The sequence below is a fragment of the Delphinapterus leucas genome, chromosome 10, assembly GCF_059928025.1.
Source record: "Delphinapterus leucas isolate spDelLeu-1000000601 "Yukka" chromosome 10, BTC_Dleu_Yukka2, whole genome shotgun sequence".
In the NCBI taxonomy this organism is placed as follows: domain Eukaryota; kingdom Metazoa; phylum Chordata; class Mammalia; order Artiodactyla; family Monodontidae; genus Delphinapterus; species Delphinapterus leucas.
Genome location: NC_143138.1, coordinates 97,890,991 through 97,913,838, shown reverse-complemented (window position 1 = coordinate 97,913,838; position 22,848 = coordinate 97,890,991). Strand labels below are relative to the sequence as shown.

At 42.3% G+C, this 22,848-nt stretch overlaps 2 protein-coding genes across 14 annotated transcripts in view; one reads left to right on the top strand and one right to left on the bottom strand.

Moving 5' to 3' along the window:
• The window catches only part of FANCD2 (FA complementation group D2), a 55,322-nt gene extending 50,929 nt beyond the window's left edge, over nucleotides 1–4,393 (bottom strand). For 3 of the 11 annotated variants that reach the window (XM_089919664.1, XM_022564665.3, XM_089919675.1), the window contains exons 1-3: nucleotides 4,311–4,392; nucleotides 2,366–2,441; nucleotides 376–516 (exon numbers count right to left, since the gene is read on the bottom strand). In XM_089919664.1, coding sequence (XP_089775790.1) covers nucleotides 376–516; nucleotides 2,366–2,441; nucleotides 4,311–4,325 — 232 coding nt within the window. In that variant the 5' untranslated portion in view covers nucleotides 4,326–4,392. The other 8 variants (XM_089919669.1, XM_089919668.1, XM_089919666.1 and 5 more) reach the window with 7 other exon arrangements.
• EMC3 (ER membrane protein complex subunit 3) lies at nucleotides 4,224–20,311 on the top strand. 3 transcript variants are annotated; one of them, XM_022564667.3, is made up of 8 exons: nucleotides 4,224–4,752; nucleotides 9,726–9,783; nucleotides 10,115–10,208; nucleotides 12,584–12,688; nucleotides 13,408–13,489; nucleotides 15,644–15,723; nucleotides 16,482–16,564; nucleotides 20,081–20,311. In XM_022564667.3, the coding sequence occupies exons 1-8, from the start codon at nucleotides 4,598–4,600 to the stop codon at nucleotides 20,207–20,209; spliced, it is 786 nt and encodes a 261-aa protein (XP_022420375.1). In that variant the 5' UTR covers nucleotides 4,224–4,597; the 3' UTR covers nucleotides 20,210–20,311. The 3 variants fall into 3 exon arrangements, with proteins under 3 accessions (XP_022420375.1, XP_089775836.1, XP_089775837.1); XM_089919710.1 differs by having other exon boundaries at nucleotides 20,043–20,311; XM_089919711.1 differs by lacking the exon at nucleotides 20,081–20,311 and adding an exon at nucleotides 18,143–19,918.
• Nucleotides 20,312–22,848: the final 2,537 nt, after the last annotated feature.

Here is a 22,848-nt window from a genome sequence, read left to right as displayed (position 1 = left end):
TAGCTGGATGGAATAATCTATGCCCGCAAAGTAGGGCGTATATGGCTTTATAAATTTTCTTCTGAAATTATTCTGACACAGATCTAATTGCTCTCTAGGTATTAATTTATTTTTTCACAAGAAAACATAAAGTAATACTAGTACATAACATTCTTCCTTAAAAAAAAAAAAAGGATTAGACATACCTTACTTAATATGCATTAATCAGTACCAAAGAGAATAACAACATTCTCTAAAAAGCAATTTCAGTTTCATCCTTATCTCAAGACAGATGGTGTTCCCATTTCTAATCTTCATTACCTCTCTAGAAAATCCATGATTCAGTTCTGAGCCCATTCACTATACCCAGACAAAAGATTTTGATTAAAATATTACCTAGTTGATTCTGACTCTCTCCTGTTTTAAGAGTAATTCCTGATGTCTTAAGAAGATTTACAAAGACACTGTTATTTTCTTCAACTTCATTATGAACATGAGATTTCTTTGTCTTTTTGGAAAGTGGCTGTTTCCTGGCTTCTGAAAGTAGACAAAATTTTCAAGAATGTGACAAATAGTAAAGCAAAGGTTAAAATGTAAACCCTAGTACAATAACCCTAAGAGGAAAGTTGATGGGTTCCTGAAGAACTATACTGGAACTGATGCTGCTGTGCAATTTTCTCTCTAACAAGTGTCAGCAATAATGGCTTGCAAACAAACAAATAGAACAATCAACAAATTGAATTATTTTCACTTACTGAGTTTTCATTTGAAGAATTCAAAATGTGCCACCTCTAACAAGAATGACCAGAGAAATGTTTTCCAGCCAAATTCTAAAGCAGTCAGGGTGTCTCATGTGGTCTACAAACCACTGTGTTGGAATCACTGGGAAGCTTACTAAAAGCATATTCTTAGGTCATGTCCCAGAGCTACAGAATCAAAATTTCAGGGATGGAGCATGGGAATCTGAATTATTAATATGCTCTCCAGGTAAAAATCCTGACGCACACCAAAGTTTGAGAACCAACGATCAGGATATAGAGGTAGAAAGAATGCAGCAGGTTCTCCTACATCATATCTTTGAGTACAAAGCCCAGACTGATTTCATCCCAAGGCTTTCAATCCATAAGAAATAATAAAAAATAAGCAAACAAAAACAAAAAGGTGGGCTTCCCTGGTGGCGCAGTGGTTGAGAGTCCGCCTGCCGATGCAGGGGACACGGGTTTGTGCCCCGGTCCGGGAGGATCCCACATGCCACGGAGCGGCTAGGCCCGTGAGTCATGGCCGCTGAGTCTGCACGTCTGGAGCCTCTGCTCCGCAACGCGAGAGGCCACAACAGTGAGAGGCCGGCGTGCCACAAAAAAAAATAATAATAATAAATAAAAAGGAGTGTTTGCAATTTTAGAGAATTTAACATTTAATAAAAAAAAAAAAAACAAAAAGGTACCTGAAGTTAAGTATGATTATCTACTCTTCTCCCTTAATGAAGCAACGTTAGAATTGCCTTAATAGAGTGGATGAGTGTGATGAATCAAAGACTATCAACCTCTTCTCATTGGAACTCTTAGGGCTTCTGTCAACTGCATTCTCACATGGACAGCTTCTGTACTCTTTCTTTGCCTCTGGTGTGCTTGCTTTGATATGATACTTTTCCTTTATACATCGCCATCATAGCATTTATCTAGATCATCATTTTTAAGGCAGGAAAGAGGACCATAAGATTTTTAAATGTAAGGGACTTCCATGGCGGTCCAGTGGTTAAGATTCTGCCTCCCCATGCAGGAGACGCGGGTTCGATCCCTGGTCAGAGAACTAAGATCCCACATGCCAAAAGGCAACTAAGCCCATCCACTGCAACTACTAAGCCCACATGCCACAACTAGAGAGAAGCCCTCACACAGCAGAGGAGGATCCCACATGTTGCAGCGAAGATCCTGTGTACCAAAACTAAGACCCAATGCGGCCAAAAATTAAAAAAAATAATAATAAATAAATATTTTTTAAAAAGTGGTGGTAAGTGGGGGAGCTTGTTTAAAATACAACCCAATCCAGAGATCCTTTAAAAACAATAAAAATAAAAAATAAAGGGTATAGACTATGTCATATCTTTGTGCCCCAGCACCTAAAGGATGTACAATAGTTAAGCTCTTATGTATGTAGATTCCTCCTACGTATGTGGAGACTGAAACTCACAGACTATGGGCATGCCCAAAGTCATACATGCAATTAGAGGCAGAAATTTCATTCCAAATCTCCTGATGCTAGATTCTGTGTGCCCCATCCATTAAACCTTGGTGACTCCAGCACTTGAAAATAGGAACTTTATAACCCTTTTAGTGCTTCACACATTTGCTACAGGAAATAAAGCAACAAATGACTAGACACTTACTAGAGGCATCTTCTGTCAGGTTCTCTTTATCCTCAGATGTTGGGAGTCTTCTTTTGGAAACCATTTTGACCAAAGCCTTTTTCAGTTAAATTGCAAATCAGAGAACAGAAATTACCTGTTAGAAGCTAAATTCTGAGAAGTTAAAGCTATTAGCTCAAAGAAAACTATCCAAAACCAAAGACTTTGCAAAATGCTATCTAAATCCAGGTGCTGAGAAAATTTCAACTCCTCTATCTGCTCAAAACTCCCTTGTTTTCAAGACTTGTTTACCTAGTTGCCTCTTTAGCCACACCGTTTCCCTCTTGCTGAAAGATAAAACCCACAGTTCTCTGACATTTAAGATCCTTCATCATCTAGCCACAATCTACTGCTCCTTTAACTCATTAACCCAATACTATATGCTAGGGACTGTGCTAGGTGCTGGGGTTACAACTGTGAACCAAATACAATCCCTGTCCTCAGGGAGTTTACTATATAGTACCAAGTAGTCCTGATGTAGTTATAAAAGAAAAGTGCAGGGCTTCCCTAGTGGTGCAGTGGTTGGGAGTCCGCCTGCCGATGCAGGGGACACGGGTTCGTGCCCCGGTCCAGGAAGAGCCCACATGCCGCGGAGCGCCTGGGCCCGTGAGCCATGGCTGCTGAGCCTGCGCGTCCGGAGCCTGTGCTCTGCAGCGGGAGAGGCCACAACAGTGAGAGGCCCTCGTACCGCAAAAAAAAAAAAAAAAGTGCAGGGTGCTATGAGGAAATCTAGTCTAGTTGGCGGTGATGAAGAAAAGCAGGGACAATTTCTCAGGGATAATCTCTTTGAGAAAGTGATTTTTAAGCAGAGACCTGAGGGTTAAAGTAAGAGTTAGCCAGTAGAAGAGGTATGAGAAGAGTGGTCCAGGCAGAGAAAAACTCAACACTGAAACAGGGAGAATGTAGAGTGAGAAATGAGCCTCCAGAGGTAGGGGAGGGCCTGAACCACAGGGAGTTCTATTTTGTAAGCTAGAACCTTCCTGGTTTCAGTGCTTTTGCATAAGATGTTGTTTTCACCTGAAATGCTCTTATCCGCCTGGAAATTACTCCTCCTCCTTAAAGACTCAGTCAAATGTCATCTTCCTCCTATCCCCAAGGGAGATTACTACTCCAGCTTCCCTGCTCCAGAGTATATGTAGGAGCCCTTACAATGCACTAGACTGTGGGGCTCCTTGAGAGCATGAACCCAGTGTCCTTTATTTCAGGTATACCTAGTGCCCAGCACGGTACCTGGCATAAAAAAAATTTCCGAGAATATTCGCTAAATGAGAATGGCTGGCAGGCAGGTAAATACTAACAACTAATAAAAACTATTTTAAGTGCTTTACATTTGATACTTCATTTATTCCTCACAAAACCTTTTGAGGTAGCTACCATTATTCTCACATTCAGTGGCAGAGCTGGGATTCCAATTTAGCAATCCGGCTCCAGGATCTGCCTCTTAACTACCACCTACACTTTCTCTTGATTATAATAGTCCCTTCCAATAATATTTACCATTTACTATGTACCAAGAGTCATGCTAAGCGTTTTCTTTATCCGTTGCCTCGTTTACTACTTATAACCATTACCGGCCATTCTGTCGATGGAAAAACTAAGACAAGTCACGGCCTCCTGACTTCAGGGCACACGCCCGTTAACACGTGCTAACCGGTCCCGCTTCCAAAGAAGCCTGAAAGCCGGGGAGACCGGACGGGCTGCCCGGACCAGGTCCTCCGGGGAGGGGGCAGGGGTCAAGTCCTTCCTCACTTCGTCATTTTAGCGACGCAAGGAGGTACCTGGGAGGATCATCCCACGACAAGACAGTTGAGGAAGCTGAGGTTCGGGGCGCGGAGCCCCAGAAGGAAAGGCCGGGCTCTGCCGGGGCCTAGAGACCGGGCCGCAGAGACGCCGGGCCTCTCGAGAAGACAGCCGCCGCCCCACTCACCCGCCGAGAAGCCATTGTTGCCCCTCCTTTTCGACTTTCCCGCGCGGCACAACGTCACACTGACGCCGCCGAAGCGCGCCTCGCCGTGACGTCAAACTTCCGCGCCGGAAGCCGGAGGCCGCGCGGCCCGACGTGGGGCAGGGCGCAAGGGCAGAGGCTGAGGTGGGGTTCCGGGCTCGCCTGGCTGAGGGGCGTGAGAAGGCCCGGAGGCGAGCTCGACGAGCAGACCTGCGCCCCGGTGAAGATCGACCTGGCTACAGCTGGCCGGGAGCCGGCTCTCTGTGAAGATGGCAGGGCCGGAGCTGCTGCTCGACTCCAACATCCGCCTCTGGGTGGTCCTGCCTATCGTTATCATCACCTTCTTCGTGGGCATGATTCGCCACTACGTGTCCATCCTGCTGCAGAGCGACAAAAAGCTCACCCAGGAACAAGTCTCCGACAGGTCAGCTCCCTCCCCTCTCCGACGATCTCACTCTCTCGTTACCTTGGGCAAGAAAGTGCAGGGGTTATGTCAGTTTGCCCGGGTTCACATCGCGCCCCCGCTAGCTGACTGTCCTTGGCTGAGTTACCCCTGTGTTTCACTTTCTTCATCTACAAAAGGATGATGATACCAGGTCATGCCTCATAGAGCAGGCGTGGGGATTAAATTTTAGGTGATGTCTGTAAAACATTTCTCTAGATACAGTATAAGTTTCCATGAGCCTGAATGATCACAAAAGGGACATTTGGTTTCATAAATTAAGTTTTACTGCCTCAAAAGTTACTAAAATTTTTCTAAAATGTGTTAAACCAAAACTGAAAAATACACAAATAAAAAAATATTAGACCACATTTGGGAATAGAATGTATGTAAAAAGTTGTTCTCAAGATTGAAGAATACACTGACTCTTTGGAAAGGAAAAAAAACAAAAACTAGAGTTTTATTTTAAGAAAATGTTTTTCAGTTGCAAATTACCACTGCAAAACAGAAACTTTCCCTTTATAACCAGTACAAGGACTTATTTTTAGATATTAATGGAAATGAAAATGCAAAATTTAAAATTTCTTGTAGAATTTGCAGACCTTAGAGAAACTGAGTGTTTAGAACGTATAAGATAATTTAAGTTTGCCTTGCTTCAGGGTTTAAATGCCTCAAGGTCACGATTCTCAACCCCACTTCTGCAAAATTGCTCAGCAGTATAGAGACCTAGCCGAATTTCTGTTCAGCCTGTGGAAGTCCTGAATTATCTACAGTGAACAAGGTTTTCTTGATGACCAACCATGTGCCCTGCACTATGCTGTATGCCCTGGGGTACAAAATATGACAAGGTCAAGATCCTACTCTCAGGGAGTTTCAGTCCAAGTGATAAAACATGCACAAGGAAAATAGGAGATACCATTAACTTAGTGCTTAGGATATGCCAGTACAGTGGTAATCACTTTAAATGACATAATATATGGGAAGAATTCAGCTTAAAGTCCTTCAGTATTTCCTTTTTGCTCTTTAAAAAAAAATGTGGTAAAACACACGTAACATAAAATTTTCCATTTCGACTGTTTTAAGTATACAATTCAGTGGCATTAAGTACATTCACATTGTTGTGCAACTGTCACCACCGTCCACTTCCAGAATATTTTCCTCATCCCTAACAGAAACTCTGAGCCTATTAAATAATGACTCATTTCCTTCTCCCTCAGCCCCTGGGACCCACCGTTCTACTTTCTATCTCTAGGTACTTCCTATAAGTGGAATCGTACAGTATTTGTCCCTTTGTGTCTGGCTCATTTCATTTAGTATAATGTGTTCATGGTTCATCCATGTTGTTGCAAATGAGGGGTTTCCTTCTTTTTCATGGCTGAATAATATTCCTCTGTGTGTGTGTGTCTATATATATATCATGTTGTCTTTATCCTTTCAAGGTTGGTTCTATATCTGGGCTATTGTGATTCATACTGCAATGAACATGGGGATGCAAATATATATATATTCTTTTAATGCGATTCTATTCTATTTTTAATTTTTTGTGGAACCTCCACACTATTTTCCATAAAGGTTGTACCAGTTTACATTCCCACCAGCAGGGGTTTCCTTCCTCCCGCTTTTGCTTTTAAGCTAAAGACTAAAATACAGTGGAACCCTTAAAAAGAAAGGAATCATGTTACATGGTACAACATAGATAAACCTTAAGGACATTAAGCTAAGTAAAAGAAACCAGACCCAAAAAGACAGTATCTGTATGATTCCACTTATGTGACGTATCTAAAATAGTCAAATTCACAGAAAATATTGATAGAATGGTGGTTACCAGGAGCTGGGAGAGGGGGAATGGGGGAGTTACTGTGCAATGGGAAGAGTTTCAGGTTTGCAGGATGAAAAAGTTCTGGAGATCTATTTCACAACAATGTGAATATACTTAACACTACTGAACTGTGCGCTTACATGTGGTAAAGATGGTAAATTTTGTTACATGTTTTTCACCACAATTTTTTTAAAAAGCATTGAGACTCACATGGCCTTGCATAGTCTGGCTCTTGCCAACCTCTCAAGCCTTGTCTCACCACATTTCTGTAGTCCTCTTTCTTCCAGCCATATGGCCTTTTCAGGTCCTCGGAGACAGTGCTTACTCCTCCCTCACAGCTGTTCCCTCCAGCACGTGGCCAAGGTAATCTCTACTCATCCTTAAGATTTCAACGTCATCATACTGCCTCAGCAAAGCTTTCTCCAAGACCTCGACTTACTAGACTCAGTCACATCCCCCATTCATCTCTCCTTCCTAGGACATAACAGATGAATTTCACATTTATTCCTGTGGTTATTTGATTAATGTTTTTCTCCCCCACTAAACTTTAATTTTCTGGAGATACTTGCTTTTTGATCACTGTTGTTCATGTCACCTAACATGGCACTCAGAAGCTCAAGAAGTATTTCTTCAATGAGAATAAATCTGTTATTATACACAATATGAATGGAGGCGTAGGGAATTTAAATGACTCACCCAAGATCACATAATTAACAAGTGGCAGAGCAGAGACTTCAACCCATCTGTCTAACATCAGAGCTTAAATTCTTACCCATTATTGGAGACCCAGTCCTGCTTATACTGTCAGTGGTAAAGGACCAATTTTTTTGGTTTTTCAATTTCCAGTTTATCTCAGACTGGTGCTTTTGTAAAATTTTTTGATCACATATTTGGATGTTGTGACAATGTCAGTTTACTATAAAGGTTTCTAAACCCTCACTCTCAGTGACTTTTCTTACCTTGTCACAGACCAGTGTTGGTACACAGGCCACATTGTGAATAGCTTTATTTATGTATTTATTTAAAAGATGTCTTTATTTATTTTTTTAATTTATTTTTGGCTGCATTAGGTCTTTGTTGCTGCGCATGGACTTTCTCTAGTTGTGGCGAGTGGGGGCTACTCTTCGTTGCAGTGCGTGGGCTTCTCATTGCGATGGCTTCTTTTCTTGCGAAGCATGGGCTCTAGGTGCACGGGGTTCAGTAGTTGTGATGCGTGGGCTCAGTAGTTGTGGCTCATGGCCTCTAGAGCGCAGGCTCAGTACTTGTGGCGCATGGGCTTAGTTGCTCCGCGGCATGTGGGATCTTCCCGGACCAGGGCTTGAACCCATGTCCCCCTCATTGGCAGGCGGATTCTTAACCACTGCGCCACCAGAGAAGTCCGTGAATAGCTTTAGACTAGCTCCCAGGGAACGAAACATATCACCTGTCACCTCTGTAGGCTTGTGTATAGAGCAGTCAGCTGTACAGTATAATGAGGTCAAGAGGAGGAGGACCAGAGAGAATTCCATGAGGCCACCGGGCATCAAGAAGAGTTCCATGGAATATTACCCAGCCATAAAAAGGAATGAAATGTTGCCATTTGCAGCAACATGGATGGACCTAGAGAATATTATGCTTAGTGAAATAAGCCAGACGAAGAGAAACACTATATCACTTATATGTGAAATCTAAAATATAATACAAATGAATCTATATAGAAAACAGAAACAGACTCACAGACATAGAAAACAAACTTATGGTTACCGAAGGGCACCAGGAGGCGGGGAGGAACAAATTATGAGTATGGGATTAACAGATACAAACTACTGTACCTAAAATAGATAAGCAACAAGGATTTACTGTATAACACAGGGAATTATATCTAATATCTTGTAATAATCTATAATGGAAAATAATAAGCAAAAAAAAACCTGAATCACTATGCTGTATACCTGAAACTAATGCAATATTGTAAATCAACTATACTTCAATTAAAAAAAGAGTTCTAGGGCTTCCCTGGTGGCACAGTGGTTGAGAGTCCGCCTGCCAATGCAGGGGACACGGGTTTGTGCCCCCGTCCGGGAAGATCCCACATGCCGCGGAGCGGCTGGGCCCGTGAGCCATGGCCACTGAGCCTGCACGTCCGGAGACTGTGCTCCGCAACGGGAGAGGCCACAACAGTGAGAGGCCCGCGTACCGCAAAAAAAAAAAAAAAAAGTTCTATGGAGAAGGTGGGATTTGAAAAGGGTGTTGGGGCATGATGAGGTAGAATTGGTGAGGGAGGGGGCGCTAGAGCAATCTCAGCACATGGAGAAGCTAGAATATGCATAAGGTGACAACGGGACCCTAAGCGTACCGGCTGACTGCTTAGGGCAGGTGGGCTACACTGTGGAGTAGACAGAAAACCAAGAACAGTTTTCTTGTGTTCATTTCTGTATACAGTTTTTTTCACTTTTCAAGAAGGATTTCCATTAACTTAAGGAGGTTTTTTATTCCCCTCATTAAAACAACCTTTGAAAATCTAGAAAAAAATTAGCATTTTTATCTCTTCTGTGTGATGTTTGTATCTTAGCACTGCCTACTTGTGGCATTACACTTTGTTATCTGTAATGATCAATTATGTTCAAGTATCAGATAATTTCATTTATTAATTCAATAAGTATTTATTGAAAGCTTACTAACAGCCTGAATCCTGAGTACAGTTTCTTTTTGTTTTCTGTGAGGTAACAACCCTGTCAAGTCTTGTACTCACTTCTCTATCGGGTTTAAAAACTTTCTTCGTTTATCCTCCCCCTTCCTCCCTCCTCCTGGCCCCAGGTCTTCTGAGTAGCATCCAACTGCTACTCTTTTCACTCAGAGAAAGTTCCTTCTTAGCTCATTATAAAGTAAGAAAAAGCTGAGCGTAATGTCCCAAATGTGCCTTCCTCAGAAATCTTTGTTCAGGAACAGTCACTTCTGAAAAATGCTCTTTTGGAAAGCTCATTGTTGGGTTAAATATGTTCTACCGGTTTTAAGGACACTGTATTTTGAAAAGTTTCCGCACAGAGCTATTGCCAAATAGGCCCTGTCGTGTTTAAATAGGTGTTCTACTTTATTCTCTCATTTTCTTCTAGTGTTTCGCTTTTAAAAATCTCATTGTCTTGGTTGTATTTTTCAGTCAAGTCCTAATTCGAAGCAGAGTCCTCAGGGAAAATGGAAAATACATTCCCAAACAGGTACTCATAAATGAGTAAAAGCTCCACGATTCACTGTTGAGGGCAGTAGATATCTGAATGTTTTATAAGGGGACTCTTGGGGGAAAGCTGAAGGCGGGCAAGTCAGTAATTAAGCTGTGTCCTGGTGGTGTTTGCTGTCATTGTGACCTTGCCCTTCTTGGGAAATTGTTTTTAAATGTGACTCAGCTAAAGTGTCAGGTCGGCTGCCAAGTAGGCTGCCAGCTGAGTGTAACAGCATATTCCAATGGCCTTCTGACTAAACCTTGGGGGAATAATTTGACAATGTGCTATGTCACAGTTTTAAGACTTAAAAAGTTCTTTTTTCTACTAGTCTTTCCTGACACGAAAATATTACTTCAACAACCCAGAGGATGGATTTTTCAAAAAAACTAAAAGGAAGGTTGTTCCTCCTTCTCCTATGACTGGTATGTTTATTCCCTTCTCTCATCTTTAAGGAAGACTTTTAACATTATTGGGGGGATGGGCAGGGAGGATGTCATTTTATTTGAAATTTAAATTTTACAAGACAGTAATCTAAGGGACCTTAGGGATCATCGGATACAGGAATCTACAGAAGTGGGGTTCCCTTTTTCCAATAAATCTTCAGGGAACCCCAGTGTATAAAGTGGATTAAAAAAAGAGCTCTCAGGGCTTCCCTGGTGGCGCAGTGGTTGAGAGTCCGCCTGCCGATGCAGGGGACACGGGTTCGTGCCCCAGTCCAGGAAGATCCCACATGTCGCGGAGCGGCTAGGCCCATGAGCCATGGCTGCTGAGCCTGCGCGTCCAGAGCCTGTGCTCCACAACGGGAGAGGCCACAACAGTGAGAGGCCCGCGTACCACAAAAAAAAAAAAAAAAAAAAAAAAGAGCTCTCAGCTGAGGGGGTGGGGACTAGAGCCATTGTCCCTGGGTCTCTCCCCTTTGCTGTTCCTCAGGACCCGGGGCTCTGAGAAGCACAGCTGGAAAGTATTCCAGTCCCGGGTCCCATCCAGTGCCTGGATCCTACTGCTGACAGATGACCTCCAGATTCTGCCTGACTGTTCCCTAGACCATCCATTTCTTTGTCAGACATGATTGCTTGGCCCGTCCTACAGTTTTTCCTCTAACAGATTTCTTACTTTCTCTGATCCCAGTCATGTGAAAAATACAACATCTTTAAGGTAAAACAAAATAACTTATTATTCAGTGTTGCCTATCCACTCATTTCAGTACCTATTTCTTTAGGTGAGATAACCAGTTATTTTAAACCTAGACAAAAGATACTGGAATTGATTTTAATAAGTCTTTTAGAAAACCTACAAGAAAAAAAAGACCAGTAAGTATATGAAAAGATACTTGACATCACTAAAATCAGTGGAATGCAAATTAAAACAAGACGTCGTTTTTAGCCCATTAAACTGGCAAAGATTGAAGAGCTTGACCAAAACTGCTATTGTCAAGGTCATGGGAAGTTAGGCCCTCTCACTGTTGTTGAAAGTCAGTTTTAAATGGTCAAATCCCTTGGCCCAGAAATTCTTCTAAGAGTTTCTCTTACAGAAACACTTACATAAACATGCAGATTTATGTACAGGGAAGTTGTTGGTAACACTGTTTACTGGCCAAAAAACCAAACAAACAAACAAAAAAACAATCTATAGGCCTACCCAGAAGTGATGAGTGACCACACGGTGGACTCCCATGCAGACATTAAAAATAATGAGAGATATTATACCAATGTGGAAACACCATTCACAATATGTTAACTTTTTAAAATTAAGAAGCAGAATAGGGACTTCCCTCGTGGCGCACTTGTTGGGAATCCGCCTGCCAGTGCAGGGGACACGGGTTCGAGCCCTGGTCCAGGAAGATCCCACATGCTGTGGAGCAACTAGGCCCATGTGCCGCATCTACTGAGCCTGTGCTTTACAGCCCACGAGCCACAACTACTGAGCACTTGTTCCACAACTACTGAATCCCGTGCGCCTAGAGCCCATGCTTTGCAACAAGAGAAGCCACTGCGATGAGAAGCACGCACACCGCAACGAAGAGTAGCTCCCGCTCGCCACAAGTAGAGAAAGCCTGAGGGCAGCAACGAAGACCCAATGCAGCCAAAAATAAATAATAAATTAATTAATTAAGTAAAAAAAAAAAAGAATCTGCCTGCCAATGCAGGGGACACGGGTTCGAGCCCTGGTCTGGGAAGATCCCACATGCCATGGAGCAACTAAGCCCGTGCGCCACAACTACTGAGCCTGCACTCTAGAGCCCGCGAGCCACAACTACTGCCCATGTGCCACAACTACTGAAGCCCGCGCACCTAGAGCCCATGCTCCACAACTAGAGAAGCCACTGCAATGAGAAGCCCACGCACCACAACAAAGAGTAGCCCCCACTTGCCACAACTAGAGAAAGCCCGCGCACAGCAACGAAGACCCAACACGGTCAAAAAACAAAACAAACAAAAAAAGTAGCAGAATAGTAAGCATAGTAGCCCTTTATATGTATATATATATATATATATAGAGAGAGAGAGAGAGAGAGAGAGAGAGAGAGAGAGAGAGAGGGAGAGAGAGAAACTATTGTGTGTATATTCATGTATAATTGCATATGTATGTTTTTATAGATATATAAAGATGGAAGGAGATAAAACAAACAGCTAAAAATGTTCAGAGAGTAGTCTCCATGCTGTGTTTCTATGTCGTTTGAATTTTTTACAATGAGCTTGTATTACTTTAATTATCAAATAAATTTAAAACTTACAAAAATAGGAGTAAGTCCCTGCCAACAGTGGTAACAGGTATTGGTTTCTTGTGTTTTTCTTAGATCCCACTATGCTCACAGACATGATGAAGGGCAATGTCACAAATGTCCTCCCTATGATTCTTATTGGTGGATGGATCAACATGACATTTTCAGGCTTTGTCACAAGTAAGTTACAGACCCAGAAGACTTCAGGTTTACTTCATCTGTGATCCTTTCCCATGACCCTATTCAGAAATCCAAGGGCTGCTGAGACACTACTATCATGGGTCCTATGTTCTCTAGTGGAACCTGATAAGTCTTTGAACAAAAAAATTTAATATGATCTGATTTTATGGCTCTTATCCCAAAATGATCATAAGTTCATGATGTGGTTGCTTTTTTACTAATAGGGACTCAAACAAGTGGCTTGCTAGTTTATATCCGAAACTAGTTTGGTATTCTAGTGAGTAGGGAAAGGGAAGCCTATTTCTGTCTTCACTTCATTTTCTAGGTGTTGGGGTGAGTTGTTGGTCAATTTGTTTGTAAGCTGCTTTGATTTAAATGAACTAGGTTTCTCAGTAATGTAGTTCTTTGTGTGTATGTATTCCACTTTGGGCTTAACAGATCAGTGCAAGTTTCTTTTCCAGATTTTGGGACACAGCTCAGTTTGAGCCCCTGCTTCTTAAGCACTAGAGAAGCTGGTGTTGTTCAAGGAACTAGAGCAGAGTGACATTTGACTGTTAATTCTTCAGAAGGTGACACACATCTCCTTGTGGAAATCATTTTCTAAACACTTTATGGTACAGATTTCCCACCTCCTCAGGGAAAGAATATGTGCATCACACTTAAACTGTTCTACAAAGGAAGCTGGGAGTGATTCTGAATTTTTTCTTTCTTCTCTGCAGCCAAGGTCCCATTTCCACTGACCCTCCGTTTTAAGCCTATGCTACAGCAAGGAATTGAACTACTCACATTAGATGCCTCCTGGTAAGGACTTTCTTCTATTTAATAAAAACACCAACCAAAATCTAAAACAGGGGTCTCTTGAATAGGATTTCCAGTTTGCCTGCTTCACTGGAATGGGTTTTTGGAGTTTTTCTCATTGAAACTCCACTCAATGCCACAGGTGGATTATGGCAACTTTTACATGAGTCTTGCAAAAGGAGAGAATGTAATCAGCCTCTTTAATTAATTAATTTTATTTTTGGCTGCGTTGAGTCTTAGTTGCTGCACACGGGCTTTCTCTAGTTGTGGCGAGCGGGGGCTACTCTTCATTGCAGTGCGCGGCCTTCTCATTGCGATGGCTTCTCTTGTTGCGGAGCACGGGCTCTAGGTGCGCAGGCTTCCGTAGTTGTGGCACATGGGCTCAGTAGCTGTGGCTTGCGGGCTCTAGAGGACAGGCTCAGTAGTTGTGGTGCATGGGCTCCGTTGCTCCGCGGCATGTGGGGTCTTCCTGGACCAGGGCTCAAACCCGTGTCCCCTGCATTGGCAGGCAGATTCTTAACCACTGCACCACCAGGGAAGCCCTGTATCTGCCTCTTTTTCCCTAGCATCGTGGGGCTTAGGAGTCCAAGAGCAGATGTGTCCACCCCAAGAAATTTAAAAGATAAAGCCAGGAACTCTGGCCAAGGCAGACTTTTTAGCAATACATACCCTGGAGCTTATGGAAGTGGATGTTGGTATTCTTTTTTCCAAAATACATTACTGCTAATAACAACATTAATCCTTTTCATTGGTACCAGTCACTGTTCTAAGGATTTTCCATATATTATTTTATAATACATGGAAACCCTATGAATTGGAGACATTGAGATTTGACCACAAACCTGTCCAAATCCAACACTCGTGTCTTACCATTCTGTTTTTTATAGCCAGAGTAATAAAACCCAAAATCTGAAGAGCTCTTAGAACACTGCTACAGCCTCTGGAATGCAGCAGTGCTTCTTCATGTGGTCTCTCCAGATTATTTTGTCTATGGCTTCCCAAAGACTAGCATCTAAAGGAAGCCAAACAGTAGGAGGAGGAGGCGAATGGGAAACAGGGGTAACCAGTGCTGATCTTGATCCACTCCCCGGTTGGAGCAGAGCAGTCTCTGGTTTTTTGGGAGGGACAGGATAGACCCGGTGCTGGGAGAGTCTTGGCTATGCACCCTTCCCCCAGAGGAGAAAAGCTATACTTAATATGAGTAGCATGACTCTATTAAACCTTGACCTTCCAGTCTCATGTGGGCTAAACAAAAACTTCACGGGCTGGAGAAAAGCTTTTTTGTCTTTTCTCAGCATCTGACATACTCGCATGGACAAAGGAGCCTAGAACCGGATATAAACTAGCTTACCAACCTGCAACATTATGTACAGATAGGTGTGACCCAAGTATTGGAATGAAGTGTGGGTTCTTTCCATCTCTGTATCATTTCTTATACTCTTTAGTTTTTATTATATGCGAGCATATTAACTTTATTGGGGTAAGGTGGGAAACCTAAGCTAAGGAGAGCTTTGATGATAATAGTTCAAAACTTGGAATGGCTTTCCCAGTTGCTACAGTCTTCAGTATGAAGCCCAACACTTGTGATTCCTTCTAGAGAATGGAATTCAGGACAGGAGGCCTCTTTCTATTTATATTTTATGTACTTAAGTATTGTTTACATTTATTATATATAACAAGTGTGTGTTGTTTTTATGATTACAAATAATAAATGGTTTGAAAACCCATTATGTATGAAGGAAAAATTAAATTAAACAAAGCTTGCATTCCCTGATAAAATGAAGCACACCAGTTGTGAGTTCAGTTCCTGCTACTGAATGCCAAAGAATTTATCACATAGCCGGAAGGAGCAGTTTGCCTCCATATATTACCTTATTCTATCCTCATGGCAGCTCTGTGAAGTGAGTGGAGGAATTGAGATTTGACCCCAAAGTCTGTCCAAATCCAGTGCTCAGCTTTTCGCATGCAGAGAGCTATAACTATTTGTAACGTGGCCTTCACAACTTGTGTTTCTTCTTTGGTTGTGCTTTGGATGACTACAGCCTGCCCCAGGTGATCCCTTTACATACTCTGAACAACTTTGGTTGGTAGAAAAGTGTGTGAAGTACATTAATTCTGAAATAACTTACCTACATTGTTTCACTTTTTGCTTCCTAGGGTGAGTTCTGCATCCTGGTATTTCCTCAATGTCTTTGGGCTTCGAAGCATTTACTCTCTGATTTTGGGCCAAGATAATGGTAAGAAGCAAATACTTCAATAGATGAGTCAGTCATGCCAGGGCCAGAATGATCATGTAGGCTATGCTGTTTGTGAACACAGTCAAATACAGTGCTTCATTCCTTAAACGTATTCATAAGTTTCTGAGGTATTCTGAGTCTTAAAAACCCCAGGGTCAGACTGAAGATCTGAATTCTCCTTGGTAATCATGGGGACAGTATTTAGTTGCCCAGAGTCTGATGCCCTCCTGTGAGGGATCCAGCACCAGCAATACAAGCCTGTAAACCTGAAGCTGAAAGAAGGCTGGGTTTGATCAGTTTACTCATTGCCTAGAGTTCCTGCTGGTATCAATCCTGGCTCTCTTACTTAATAGCTGGGACCTTGGGCAAGTTACTTACCCACTCCAATCCTCTGTTTGCCTATCTTAATAATTGACTTCTGGGTTTGTTGTTAGGAGTAGATGAGGTAGATACATAAAGTACTTAGTGAAGTACCTGGCATGTAGGAGTTGCTCAGTAACTGATGGCTGTTGTTAGTGTTACTTAAATTTGAAATAAAGTTTAGCACTTCCTTTAGTTATCTTCCGTCTCCTGCTATTATCATGTCCATTTTTCAGAAGAGGTAAAGTGCTTTCACATAGTGCGTGACAGGGCCAGTGAACTGGCCCACTAGGGCCACTACCAAGCATCTGTAAGTGCTGTGTAAGGACCATCCTTCTCCGAGGGTCCTGGGTGCTTTCTGCGCCCTGGCACTCATGCGGATGTGTCTTACGCTGCAGCTGCTGACCAATCACGGATGATGCAGGAACAGATGACTGGAGCAGCCATGGCCATGCCTGCAGACACCAACAAAGCTTTTAAGGTACACTCACTTCTCCTCCGAGCTTCACTGAAGCTCGGAAAGGTGTTACCAGAGTTACCTTTAAAGATGAATTTCCTGGGCTTCCCTGGTGGTGCAGTGGTTGAGAGTCCACCTGCCGATGCAGGGGACACGGGTTTGTGCCCCGGTCTGGAAAGATCCCACGTGCCGCGGAGCGGCTGGGCCTGTGAGCCATGGCCGCTGAGCCTGCGTGTCCGGAGCCTGTGCTCCGCAACGGGAGAGACCACAACAGTGAGAGGCCTGCGTACTGCAAAAAAAAAAAAAAAAAAAAAAAAAAAAGAATTTCCTGAAGTGAGTGTAGTATGTATGGTTCCATCCTTTAAATTTAGCAAAAATGTATTTCCATTTACATGTCTCTTATTCCAGAGACAGAATCATCTGTTAAGTAAATTAGAGATTCTTGGTACTTTTACTGGTTTTTAAATGCTCACCCCATTTAATCCACACTGTAAATAAAGTTATAAAAACAGCCCAATCAGAGGTACCAGCTAAACATTTGGAATATTTTGAACTTTTTTGGACCATGATATAAATTTCATTCAGTAAAATCTAAATTGGGAATTCCTTGGCGGTCCAGTGATTAGGACTCCGTGCTCTGACTGCTGAGGGCCTGGGCTCAGTCCCTGGCCAAGGAACTAACATCCCACAGGCCACGCGGCACAGCCAAAAAAAAAAAAAAAAATCTAAATTACTTACAGCCTTTCATGAAATGATTCTGGAATTTGTAAAATCCAATATAATTTTTGTACAGCAAACTCTCACTAATTTTTCATGATAAAAACTAGAAATAGAGGGGAATTTGCTCATCTTGATGCAAGATATCTATGAAAGACACACAGCTAACATCCATACTCATACTGAAAGCTTTTCCCCTAGGGTTAGGAACAAGACAAGGATGTCCACTCTCACCACTTCTATTCAACATTGTACTAGATGTTCTAGCCTGGACAGTTAGGCAAGAAAAAGAAAGAAAAGGCATCTAGATTAGAAAGGAAGAAGTAAAACTATCTTTGTTTGCAAATAACATGGTCTCGTATATAGAATATCATAAGGAATCCACAAAAAAACTATTACACGTAATAAGTTCAGCAAGGTTTTAGGATACAAGATCAATATTCAGAAAGCAGTCGTTGTTCTACACACTGGTAATAAAGAATCTGAAAAATTGAAATTAAGAAAACAATTCCAAACCATAATGGAAAAGAATGTAAAAAAATAATGTCTATATGCTTATAACTGATTCACTTTTCTGTATAGCAGAGATTGGTACAACATCTGTAAATCAACTATACTTCAAATAAAAAAAAATTTAAAAAACCCAATTCCACTTACAATAGTATCAAAAAGAATAAAATAAGAAGAAATTTAAAACACACAAGACTTGTACACTGATAATTGTAAAATACTGCTGAAAGAAACTAAAGAAGACCTAAATAAATGGAAATATATCCATGTACATATTATCTTGACTTAATATTATCAAGATGGCATTAGCCCTAGATCTGTTGATCTACAGATTCAACATAATCCCTATCAAAATTCCACCAACCTTTCTTGCAGAAATTGGCAGTCTGATCCAGAAGTTCATATGGAGATGAAAGGGCCCCAGAACAGGCAAAACAATGTTGAATAATAACAAAGTTGGAAGACACACACTTCCTGATCCGAAAACCTACTTCTGAGCTACAGTAATCAAGACTGTGTGGGATTGGCATATGGACAGACATCCAGATCAACAGAATAGAATTGAGAGTTCAGAAATAAATCCATACATTTAGATCAAATGATTTTTGACAAAGGTGCCAAGACAATTCAGTGGGGGAGAAAAGATTCTTATTGCTTACTGGGTACAGAGTTTCTGTTTCAGGGGATGAAAAATTTGGAAATAGATAGTGGTGATGGTTGCACAGCATTGTGAACCTAATAAATGCCACTAAATTGTATACTTAACAGTGGCTAAAAGTGGCAGATTTTGTATTGTATATATATTTTAACACAATAAAAAAAATTTTTTTTGAATAAAACTTTTTAAATGGGTCAAAGACTTAAAGAACTAAAATTATAAAGCTCTTAAAAGAAAACATAGGTGTAAATGTTTGTGACCTTGGATTAGGCAATGGTTTCTTAGATATGACATCAAAAGCATTAGCAGCAAAAGGAAAAATAGATAAGTGGAACTTTGTCAAAATGAAGACTGTGGGCTTCCCTGGTGGCACAGTGGTTGAGAGTCCACCTGCCGATGCAGGGGACACAGGTTCGTGCCCTGGTCTGGGAAGATCCTACGTGCTGCAGAGCGGCTAGGCCCGCGAGCCATGGCCACTGAGCCTGCAGAGGCTGTGCTCTGCTACGTGAGAGGCCACAACAGTGAGAGGCCCACGTACCGCAAAAAAAAGAAAAAAGAAAAAAAACCACAATGAGATACAAAGATGGATAATGAGTGTTGACAAAGATGCAAAGAAACTGGAACCCTCATACCTGCTGGATTGTGCAGCCACTTCGGAACACAGTTTTTAGCCTTTCCTCAAAGAGTTAAACATAGTTACCATATATGACCCAGCAGTTCTACTCTTAGCTAAGTACCCAAGAGAACTGAAAACACATATTCACACAAAAACTTAGTACAAGAATGTTCAGGGACTTCCCGGGTGGTGCAGTGGTTAAGAATCCGCCTGCCAATGCAGGGGACAAGGGTTTGATCCCTGGTCCGGGAAGATCCCACATGCTGCGGAGCAACCAAGCCCATGAGCCACAACTACTGAGCCTGTGCTCTAGAGCCCTCAAGCCACAACTACTGAAGCCCGCATGCCTAGAGCCCGTGCTCCGCAGCAAGAGAAGCAACTGCAATGAGAAGCCCACGCACTGCAAGGAAGAGTAGCCCCCGCTCGCTGCAGCTACAGAAAGCCCGCGCAGCAACGAAGCCCCAACAAAGCCAAAAAAAAAAAAAAAAAAAGATACAGAAAGTAAAGTAGTAGTTGCCAGGGTTTGAGGGAGGGGATAGTGGGGAGTGTTTGCTGTTTGGTATGGAGTTGTTTTTGCAGTGACGAAAGTGTTCTGGAATTAGGTAGTGATGATGGTTGCACATCTTTGTGAATATACTAAAAACCACTAAATTGCACACATTAAAGGGGTGAACCTGACGGCCTAAATTATATATTTAAAAACCCACACCCATGAGCTAACATTTGTATTGCCCATGAAGTTTCACACAACCTTTTTTAAAAACCTACTAAAGGCGAAAGTAGTCGGCATTAATAGAATACTTGAGAAATGTAATTAGTTGCCAGCGCCAATGACTTTGAACAAATTCTGTCTTTCTTAGCCTAGTCTCCTAGTCTGTAACTTGGGGGCGGGGGTGGGTAAGGGGAGAGCAGCACCTACCTCATAGGATTGAGTGAGCTTCACATGTCCATAGCTGAACCCAGCTCCTGGCCCAAGCAGGTCAGCGCTGCTCTTATAACAGCCCTTCTCTCCCTGCCCCCACGTTCTCTTCCTCTGCAGACAGAGTGGGAAGCTTTGGAGCTGACGGATCACCAGTGGGCACTAGATGATGTCGAAGAGGAGCTCATGGCCAAAGACCTCCACTTCGAAGGCATGTTCAAAAAGGAATTACAGACCTCTATTTTTTGAAGACCAAGCGGGGGTCAGCTGTGTCAGGAACTCGGAGTAGCGCTTAACCTTGTAACTTTTGTTTGAGCTGGAGCCTCTCGGAATAAAAAGGGGGACGCGTGAGCTGGCGGGTGTGCAGCAAGGATTGTTCTTGTCTGAGCTGGGTTCCCCTTTATGTTTGAAACCAGAAGAAACATGAGGAGTGTGTGCTGCGTGACTTGCCCAGAAACAGCTAGTTTTGAAATATTTAAAATTTTCCTTTTGGTGACCCTAGTAATAAAAGTAAGAGAGGGGGGAAACTCAAGCTAGTGATAATATATAAAACTTAGCAAAAATTCAGGAATTTCAGAAAAAGTATTGTCAATTAAACCTAATTATTATGTACAGTCACTCTGACTTCTAAACCATAGTAAACTCCTGTTTTCTTGGGATCCAAACACCCCGCGTTTTACCTTTAATTTTTTGTTAGTATTTTTATAACTTTCCTTACACAAATAATACATTTTCATTACCGAAAATTTAGGACCAATGGATGAGCAAAATGAAACTCTCTGTGTTGTTCATTTTGCACCTGCAGAATGACATGAAGAGCCAATATGTTATTCAAACAAACTTATTCAAACAAACTCTTTTCAGAGTGAATACCCAGGGCCAGGACAGACTTAGCAAACCTTCTCTCTGTCTTAATACTGTCCAGTGAAAATTGGTGACCCTGAGACACTGCCAGATTCTCAAGTGCCTTTGGGATCCTCAAAGACTTCAACGGTTAAGTAATGCAAGGTCTTGATCTGGAGTTCAGAATATATCAAATCCGTTGACAAATCAGTGGTGCTGTACTGTATATGGCTACTCTGTTGAACGAAAGACCCCATGTCCGAGTTATTCTGGATGAGAGAGAGCTTACATATGGTTGTAAGAAGGGAGAGAGGAAAACAAATTTTTAAAATTAAAAAAAAAAAAAAAGAAGAGAGGGTGATTGCTGGCAGACACATAGGTAAGGGTTGCCCAGGAATAATTCTGCCTGGATTAACTGTCCCAGGGAAGTGGCAGAGGGCCATTTCTGTACCAAGAGGTGAATGTAATTTACATGCTGAACGCTATAATCAAAAACAAACAACTCACCTCTACAAATTAAACCATTCTGTTTTCTTTCCTTTGCCTGTAAAAATGTTGCCTCTGTGGGTCACTAAGAGCCTTCTGCCAGCAGTTATGAGTGTCTATCATGGACAAGTGCTGGAGAGTCTAAGATGGAAAAGATGTAACTCTTGCCCTCAGGAACTCATAAGAGAGACACATAAGAAATTGGTGGCTCTTAATCGTTCACTGGGTCACAGGACCTCTTTGAGACTCTGATGGAAGTTCTGACCCTCCCCTCCTGAGTAACACACATGGGCACAGACACACAGACCTCTCGGGTAACCCCAGGAGCATTAATAGACCTTCCAAAGCCTATTCATAGTGACCCACTGACCCAAGGTAAGAAATGCTAATATTTAAAAGAGCTGCTAAAATAAAATATTAAAGGAGCAAGGGTTCCGAGGAGAGCTAACCTTTGACCTGGGCCTTGAAAGAGTTCTGCAGTGTAGAAGGGCATCCCAAGCAAAGGGAACAGAACCAGCAAAGACCTTCAGATTAAAATGTCTACAATTCACTTCTCCCTGACAAGTTGGGGGGAGTTGTATGGTATATACCAAAAGGTCCAGGTAGGGCAGGAATGGGAACAGTAACTGGTGATTGAGTGATGTCAGCCTCTTTCCTACAAGGCATCCTCAGCATTTCAGTCTGCCTCTTGATCCACACACAGTTTGTCCTTTTCCCTGTAGCAAAGTTAGGTGGGTAAAATGTGTGAGACTTTTCTGACCCATCACAGTGGTAAGTGCACATTTCCTTGGCACCAGCAAGTCAAAGGAATAAAGCCAAGTTTGTTTTAGCAGGCTCTTCCCAGAACCAGCTCACAAGTTCAGGGAACAGTCCTTATCATGTGTGCTTCTTGGAGTTTAATTTGGGTCAGACTGCTAGATGAGCGTTCTACCTTTTCCACCAGCCTGGACTTAGAACCTGAAACCATTTAGGAGAACCTGAAATGTCCACTTACTGATCGCGGTATGGAAGGCACCTTGCGTGGAAGGCTAAACATTGACAGTTGCACAACACAGCTCAGAAAAATAATGATGACTTAGATTTGAGGACAGCAGGTAAACCTGCACGTAGAGGCAAAAGTCAGTGTGGTTCCTCTGTTTGGTCTGTCAGGAGTGTGATGGGCATGGGTGTGTGTGTGAGACGCGCGGGATTACTAACTGAAGAATACTACAGCTGCAAGTGATAGAAACAGAACTCAATCTGGCTTAAGCAATTTTTTTTAAAGGAATGTAAGTTGGTTCAGTAACTAAAATGTTCAGTGGTCAGTGTCTTCACTGTAGCCAGGGCCTCACTGATATCATCAAGACTTGGTTGCTTTCTCAGGTCTGCCTTTTTCTACAGTCAGGTAGTTTGTCTTCTCGTGGAGACACCGGCTTAGTAACCCCAGTGAAAAGCACCCCTTAAAATTCCAATAAAAGTCAAGCTACTTGATTTGGGTCATGTACACATTCCAGGAAATGCTTAGCCCTACCTAAACTATAAGGAATGAAAATGGGATAAGGATGATTCCCTAAAGGAAA